The sequence below is a fragment of the Mustelus asterias genome, chromosome 20 (genome assembly GCF_964213995.1).
Source record: "Mustelus asterias chromosome 20, sMusAst1.hap1.1, whole genome shotgun sequence".
Lineage (NCBI taxonomy): Eukaryota > Metazoa > Chordata > Chondrichthyes > Carcharhiniformes > Triakidae > Mustelus > Mustelus asterias.
In genome coordinates, this window is record NC_135820.1 from 79,991,866 (window position 1) to 80,000,515 (window position 8,650).

The 8,650-nt window shown below is 48.8% G+C and overlaps 1 protein-coding gene across 3 annotated transcripts in view; it reads left to right on the forward strand.

Annotated features, from left to right (window-relative positions):
* The window catches only part of LOC144508677 (DENN domain-containing protein 3-like), a 128,436-nt gene extending 120,138 nt beyond the window's left edge, over nucleotides 1-8,298 (forward strand). For all 3 annotated transcript variants that reach the window (XM_078236923.1, XM_078236922.1, XM_078236924.1), the window contains exons 22-24: nucleotides 54-172; nucleotides 3,852-3,989; nucleotides 5,569-8,298. In XM_078236923.1, the coding sequence (XP_078093049.1) occupies nucleotides 54-172; nucleotides 3,852-3,989; nucleotides 5,569-5,760 (449 nt within the window). In that variant the 3' untranslated portion in view covers nucleotides 5,761-8,298. The remainder of the gene's footprint in view (nucleotides 1-53; nucleotides 173-3,851; nucleotides 3,990-5,568) is intronic.
* Nucleotides 8,299-8,650: the final 352 nt, after the last annotated feature.

An 8,650-nucleotide genomic window follows, 5' to 3' on the forward strand; every position in this document is an offset into this window, starting at 1 on the left:
TGCTTCTCTTTTTCTGTCTTCTTTCTCCCTTTCCTCTTGCTGTCCATTCCCAGGTGTTATGTACAGCCTGTTGGTCCTGGCTCGGGATGGGACACAGATCCAGGAGATCACCCTCACACCCAGGCCCAACAGCGGATCCATCCTCATGACCTACTTTCTCATCATCCCTCAGGTATCTTCATGCCAAGTTCACAGATCGAGGTCAGGGAATGATTACCTGTCAGGGGTTGAAGTTGTGTCATTTAGTCAGGGATTGGAGGGTTTAGGCTGTGGGGGGTTAAGGGGTAAAGGTCACAGTTAGGAGTTGAAAGCTGGGACATTGCGGTTAGGGAAGTTAGGAGCTGAGGGTTAGGGTTGGAGCTGAGGGTTCAGGATTGACGGTTGCAGAGGTTAGGTGTTGCAATGTGAAGGATTGAGGTCAGGGATTAAGGGTTGATGGTTGGGCAGTTGAGGTTGAAATGGGTTAAGGTCAGGGGTTGAGGAGTTGAGGTCAGGTGGGTTGGGGTCAAAGGTTGAAGTCATTGACAAGTGATTGTCATCCTGCCCTTCCCCTGAATCATTTGTTGGGAAATCACTGTTCCTGTTTTTATCCATTAGGCCCGAGGTTACCATCAATTTCTGATGTGAAACTTGTGTCTTCTGTTCGAGAGACAGACGCACAATATTTATCCAACGCCTCTCCTATTTCCGTTTTCCCCACAATACTTCCTCCTGTCCCTGCTTGTCAGCGGTGAACGTTTGCATTTTCTGTTTTTGTTACTAGAATTATTAAAGCTCTGAATCATTTTGTCGATTTAGAGTTATAGAGGTTTACAGCATGGAAACAGGCCCTTCGGCCCAACTTGTCCACGCCGCTCTTTTTTTTTGAAACCCCTAAACTAATCCCAATTGCCCGCATTTGGCCCATATCCCTCTATACCCATCGTACCCAAGTAACTATCTAAATGCTTTTTAAAACACAAAATTGTACCCGCCTTTACTATTACCTCTGGCAGCTTGTTCCAGACACTCACCACTCTTTGTGTGAAAAAATTGCCCCTCTGGACACTTTTGTATCTCTCCCCTCTCACCTTAAATCTATGCCCTCTAGTTTTAGACTCCCCTACCTTTGGGAAAAGATATTGACTATCTACATTGTCGATGCCTCTCATTATTTTATAGACCTCCATAAGGTCACCCCTCAGCCTCCTACGCTCCAGAGAAAAAAGTCCCAGTCTATTCAGTCTCTCCTTATATCTCAATCCATCAAGTCCCGGTCGCATCCTAGTAAATCTTTTCTGCACTCTTTCTAGTTTAATAATATCCTTTCTATAATAGGGTGACCAGAATTGCACACAGTATTCCTAGTGTGGCCTTATCAATGTCTTGTACAACTTCAACAAGACGTCCCAACTCCTGTATTCAATGTCCTGACCAATGAAACCAAACATGCCGAATGCCTTCTTCACCACTCTGTCCACCTGTGACTCCACTTTCAAGGAGGTATGAACATGTACCCCTAGATCTCTTTGTTCTGTAACTCTCCCCAACGCCCTACCATTAACAGAATAAGTCCTGCCCTGGTTCAATCTACCAAAATGGTAGATTTCAGGCTGGTTTATTCTCATTTACATTTTACCCGTTTCTTGGTTGCCCTCTGCTGGTTACTAAATATTTCCAATCCTCAGGCTGGCTGCTCAAGCCTTTTTGTTTAATCTAATAATATCCGTAACTCCCTGAGTGAGCCACGGGTGGGACTTTCTCACTGAGGTTTTGTTTCTCAGTGGAACGTATTTTTGTTGAATATTTTGAATAATTCTTTAAATGTTTCTCACTGCTCATTTACTGCCATACCTTTTAGTCTATTTACCCCAATTAACCTTCCCCAGTTCTCCCCTCATACCTCTGGAATTGGCTTTGCCGATTCAAGATTCTTCTTTGTGATTGGAGAGTGTCATCTTCATACTCAACATGGAATTCAACAGTGTTATGTTCACTATTTCCCAGAGGATCTCTTACTATGACGTTACTAATGAACCCTGCTGCATTGCACAATACTAGATTGAAGATAGCTTATCCCAGGATGGCTCCGCAATACTTTACTCCAAGGAACTGACACCAGACTTTCTACAAACTCACCTTCTAGACCCATTTTGCCAATTTGATTGTTCCAGATTTTTGAAGATTAACGTCCCACACAATGATTACAATGCCTTTGGAACAAGCAACAATAATTTATTGTTGAACGCGCTGCCAAATGGCATCACTACTGTTCGGGGAACAAATCATTACTGAGGGAGTGCCGCACTGTCAGAGGGTTAGTGCTGAGGGAGTGCCTCATTGTCAGAGGGTCAGTGCTGAGGGAGTGCCGCACTGTCAGAGGGTCAGTGCTGAGGGAGTGCCGCACTGTCAGAGGGTCAATACTGAGGGAGTGCCGCACTGTCAAAGGGTCCGTACTGAGGAAATGACACACTGTCAGAGAGTCAGTACTGAGGGAGTGCTGCACTGTCAGAGGGTCAGTACTGAGGGAGTGCCGTGCTGTCAGAGGGTCAGTACTGAGGGAGTGCTGCACTGTCAGAGGGTCAGTACTGAGGGAGTGCTGCACTGTCAGAGGGTCAGTACTGAGGGAGCGCCGCACTGTCAGAGGGGCAGTACTGAGGGAGTGCCGCACTGTCAGACGGTCAGTGCTGAGGGAGTGCCGCACTGTCAGAGGGTCAGTACTGAGGGAGTGCCGCACTGTCAGACGGTCAGTGCTGAGGGAGTGCCGCACTGTCAGAGGGTCAGTACTGAGGGAGTGCCGCACTGTCAGACGGTCAGTGCTGAGGGAGTGCCGCACTGTCAGACGGTCAGTACTGAGGGAGTGCCACACTGGCAGCGAGTCAATGCCGAGGGAATGCTGCACTGTCAGAGGGTCAGTACTGAGGGAGTGTTGCACTGTCAGAGGGTCAGTACTGAGGGAGTGCCACACTGTCAGAGGGTCAGTACCGAGGGAGTGCTGCACAGAGGGTCAGTACTGAGGGAGTGCCGCACTGTCAGAGGGTCAGTGCTGAGGGAGTGCTGCACTGGCAGAGGGTTAGTTCTGAGGGAGCGCCGCATTGTCAGAGGGTCAGTGCTGAGGGAGTGCCGCACTGTCAGAGGGTCAGTACTGAGCGAGTGCCGCACTGTCAGAGGGTCAGTACTGAGGGAGTGCCGCACTGCCAGAGGGTCAGTACTGAGCGAGTGCCGCACTGTCAGAGGGTCAGTGCTGAGGGAGTGCCGCACTGTCAGAAGGTCAGTACTGAGGGAGTGCCACACTGTCAGAGGGTCAGTGCTGAGGGAGTGCCGCACTGTCAGAGATGCATTGTTTGGATGAGACATTGAATCAAGGTCCTGTCTGCGCTCTCAGGTAGACTGGAGAAATTCCGCTGGGACTTTTTGAAGAGGAACAGGGGTTTGATGTTCTTGTGTTCTGGCCGGAACTTGTCCCTCAACTTGACCTCACTAAAACAGATTATTTAATCGTGACCTTGCTGTGTTTGGATCTTGCTGTGCTCCATTGGTTGTCATGTTTCCAACATCACAGAGTGGCTCCATGTTAAAAACATGTCATTGGCTGCAAAGCGATACTCACTGTCTTTGGTTTGGGATGTCCTCAGTTGTGAAAGTTGATGCAGAAGTTCCGGTTCTTGCACAGACTAACTCCCCGCTCCCTATCGCAATGACATTGTCAATGTGCTGAATGGTTTTACTGGTATCCTCCCCCCACCACCCCTCACCCTCCACTCGCTCCCCACCTCACCCCACCGCCGCCCCCCCCCCCCCCCCCCTCCCCACCATAGTCTGCCCATTGGGGGATAGCCGGTGTTTAAAGCCAGTCTGATTTGCTGTTGTAGAGAGAGGAACTGTGGGTGGTCTGCAGTCGGCAAGCGAATCTATACATCTGGAAAACTGACAACCTCAACAATCCAATCAAAATCATTCCACTGCCCGACTGCACCGAGAATGTCTGCATGATCCACGTCAAAAACCAGGTGGGTGAATAACATCGACCACGATGTGGTATCTGAGCCCTAATCGCAAACTCAAAATACTAACCCAGAATCACAGAATTATTACAGTGCAGAGAAAGGCCATTCGACCCAACATGTCTGCCCTGATCACAATCTCACCCAGGCCCCATTCCTATAACCCCACAAATTTTCCCTACTAATCCCCCTAGCAGTATAGTCAATTTGGCCTGGCCAATCCACCTAACCCGCACATCTTTGGACAGTGTATGAATCTGTCTCCACCACACTCTCAGACAGTACATTCAATCTTCAGCTGCTTCTTCAATGACCTTCCTCCCACCACATGTCAGAAGTGGGGATGTCCACTAACACTCAATGGCATTACCGTCTCTGAATCCCCCGACCATCAACATCCTGGGGGTTACCACTGACCAGAAACTGAACTGGACCCAGCCAGATAAACACAGTGGCTCCCAGAGCAGGTCAGAGGCTGGGAATTCTGAAGGAAGTAACTCACCTCCTGACTCCCCAAAGCCTGTCCGCCATCTACAAGGCACAGGTCAGGAGTGTGATGGAACACTCCCCACTTGCCTGGATGGGTGCAGCTCCAATAATATTTGAGAAGCGCGATGCCATGCAGAAGCAGCTGTTTGATCAACACCCCATCCAGCACCTTTAACGTTCGCTCACTCTATCACTGCTGCACTGTGACAGCCGAGTGCACCATCTACATGATTCACCGCAGCAATCACCAAGGCTCCTTCGACAGCACCTTCCAAACCCGTGACCGCTACCATCTGGAAGGAGAAGGTCAGCAGGTGTGTGGGGATTGGAGCACGCACGAGGGACCAAATGGCCGACTCCTGCTCCGGGTTTGTTCGTTTGTATTAACACCTCATCCTGCAGTTCCCTCCAATCAGGATGGGGTGCAGTTTGGTGGGGGACCTGCAGGTGGCAGCATTTCCCATCCTCTCACTGCCCTTTCTCTCCAGTGGAGGCGGTTGGGGGATTGCCTTCATTCTGTGCAATGTCGCTCATTGGTTAACTCATCCCCATAAATACCTGCTGCACTATTTTTTTTTAATACTTTTCCAATTCAATCAAATCAAATCCAATTCAGAGTCTCAACAAGTTGAGACATTTCAGATCCAGGCTGACAAGACAGGGCAAGCGACCAAACCACCCTGTCCTGGGCCCGATCTACATGAGCCAAGCTGATTGGAGAAGGGGGAGGTTCCTCCTCCAAGACTTGGGCTCATTTGCATCTTAGCCAAAAGGCCGAGATGCCGCTTTTAAAAATTGCTTCATATGAAACATATGAAGCTTCAATGTAACCTAATGACCTCAACCAAGTGCAGCATCCAATCCATACTACACTTGATCTTAGCCAGAAGGCCGACTATTTTATTGGAATTAAATCTCTGACCTGGTTCGCGCACACACTCCACGCACCAGCTGGTGATGTTATAAACGGTTTGTCAATAGTTGCTGTGTGTATTGTGTTTGTCTCTGCTCCGCAGTAAAGAGCAGTGTTGCCTCTCTGCTGTCCATGAACTACAACCCGAACTAACCCTGACCTTTGTCTGTCCCACCCCCCCAGGTCTGGGTCGGAGGGGGAGTGACAACTGACAAGACCAAGGGTCGGATTTACATTGTCAACTCGGAGAGGTACTCGCTGGAGAAGGAATTGGAGGCTCCGTGTGGTGCCATTGGAGCTCTGTGCTCAGCTGAGGACCGGTACGTGTTGACTGGAACACAGGACAGCAAGGCTGTGATCTGGAAGGTGGACTGAGTGGACAAAGCCACCGCGTTGCTGCCTCGCTGCCTTGGATGATTTGTTTTTGTCACACTGCTTTGGGTCAGTGTGCGAGGGGTTTCGGTGATCCAGCCTTTGCCCCTCTGCTTTTGGCCAGGGGTGGAGGGTGATTGGTGGAACAACAGTAACTGAGCTATTTACCCTTGCAGCAGCACGCCACCCCCACCCACTGCCCCCCCTTATCCACATCCCCAGGAGATCCTCAACGCTGCCATTTCCCATCCCTCCCTCCCCCAGAATACTTGGACCACACATCATGGGATCAAAGCAGCTGTTTGTTAACTGAGCCCTGACCCTGGCGAGGTAAGTGGCCACAGATCTCCAGTTGCCAGAACGAAGCATCAGGATGATCATTGCAAGAAGGGGGAGAAACTGGGAATAAAAACAGTCACCGAACATTCCTCTGTATTTAATCTTATTTAAACAATGACTTAACTGCACAACAAAACCTGTGTCCTGTGTTGATGGTTCGAGAGATCGACAGTGCCGCTATTACCTGACCCCATCCACCTATCAATGCCATGACAAACTTTCTCCTATACCTTCACCTTACTGCACACACGGTGTGGGACAGGGAGTCTGAGTGAGAGCCTGAGGGATAAAATGTGTGTGAAATCTTCCAGTTACAGCCAATCACCAGAAAGGCTCCAATCTCAAAGTCCTCCTTTCAGACACTCAATATTATAAAGGGTGAGAGGTTTTACTGACAGGTCCCCACGTGGTGAGGAGCGACAGTGACAGCCGAGAGACAGGAAACAAAGTGGATAAGTCTTTCCAATAGAAACATTTCACAGACATGTGTAAAGGTCAGGGAGGCAACTCTTTATATCATCAAGTCTTTCTCTTCAATCAGGGGTTAAGAGCAAGGGGACAGGGATAGAAGATTCCTCACAAAGAGAGGCCATGGGATTCACTTCAGGGGGAGTGGTTAAGGGAGAAAATCATCATCCAGCATGTGACTGGATGGGAGATTTTGAAGGAGAAAGGGTTGGAGAGTATTTTGGGAAGGGTAAGTAAATTCAAGGGGAGGCGTTGGTGTTATTGCTAGACTATTAATCCAGAAACTCAGCTAATGTGTGTGATGGTGGAATTTGAATTCAATTTTACAAAAATCTGGAATTAAGAATCTACTGATGACCATGAAACCATTGTCGATTGTCGGAAAAACCCAAATGATTCACTAATGTCCTTTAGGGAAGGAAATCTGCCATCCTCACCTGGTCTGGCCTACATGTGACTCCAGAGCCACAGCTCTCCTTAACTGCCCTCCAAGGGCAACTAGGGATGGGCAATAAACACTGGCCAGCCAGTGACGCCCATGTCCCATGAATGAATTTAAAAATGTGATTCAAATAAGTTGCTTGGTGTGGAGGACAAGGAATGACTGAGATGAGTTGGGCCAAATCTTATAGAGACATATAGAGACATATAAGGTAATGAAGGGGCTCGACAGGGTAGAGGCAGAGAGATTCTTTCCACTTAGAAAGGAAACAAGAACTAGAGGACACAGCCTCAAAATAAGGGGGAGTCAGTTTAGAACAGAGTTGAGCAGGAACCTCTTCTCTCAGAGGGTAGTGAATCTCTGGAATTCTCTGCCCATTGAAGCAGTGGAGGCTACCTCGTTAAATATGTTTAAGTCACAGGTAGATAGATTTCTGATCAATAAGGGAATTAAGGGTTATGGGGAGCGGGCGGGTAAGTGGAACTAAACCACTATCAGAACAGCCATGATCTTATTGAATGGCGGGGCAGGCTCGAGGGGCTAGATGGCCTACTCCTGCTCCTATTTCTTATGTTCTTATGTTCAAATGGCCTCTGTCTGTGTTGCAACTTCCATTTGATTAGGTAACTCTTTCAGAGAAGAGGCACATATGGGATGGGCCAAATGGCCTCTGTCTGTTCTGTAAAATATTCTAATTTCAGGAGGACGTTGTCTACCTGATACGCTGCAGGAAAGGATGTCCCGAGGCATGGTACATTGGGGAGATCATGCAGACGCTATGACAATGGATGAATGAACACCGCTCGACGATCACCAGGCAAGAGTGTTCTCTTCCTGTTGGGGAACACTTCAGCAGTCACGGGCATTCGGCCTTTGATCTTCGGGTAAGCATTCTCCAAGGCGGCCTTCACGACATACAACAACGCAGAGTCGCTGAGCAGAGACTGATAGCCAAGTTCCGCACACGTGAGGACGGCCTCAACCAGGGTCTTTGGTTCATGTCGCATTATCTGTAACCCCCATGACTTACCTGGGCTTGCAAAATCTCACTAACTGTCCTGTCTGGAGACAATACACATCTCTTTAACCTGTGCTTAACCCTCTCTCCACACACATTGTCTGTACCTTTAAGACTTGATTACCTGTAAAGATCCGCATTCCAACCATTATTTTGTAAATTGAGTTTGTGTCTTTATATGCCCTGTTTGTGGACAGGACTCCCACTTACCTGACGAAGGAGCAGCGCTCCGAAGGCTAGTGGCTTTTGCTACCAAATAAACCTGTTGGACTTTAACCTGGTGTTGTGAGACTTCTTACTGTGTTTACCCCAGTCCAACGCCAGCATCTCCACATCAGTGTTTGATAGGACAGTGTAGAGGGAGCTTTACTCTGTATCTAACTCCGTGCTGTACCTGTCCTGGGACTGTTTGATGGGGACAGTGTAGAGGGAGCTTTACTCTGTATCTAACCCCGTGCTGTAGCTGTCCTGGGGGTGTTTGATGGGGGAGAGTGTAGATGGAACTGTACTCTGTATCTAACCCTGTGCTGTACCTGTCCTGGGAGTGTTTGATGGGGGACAGTGTAGAGGGAGCTTTACTCTGTATCTAACCCCGTGCTGTACCTGTCCTGGGGCTGTTTGATGGG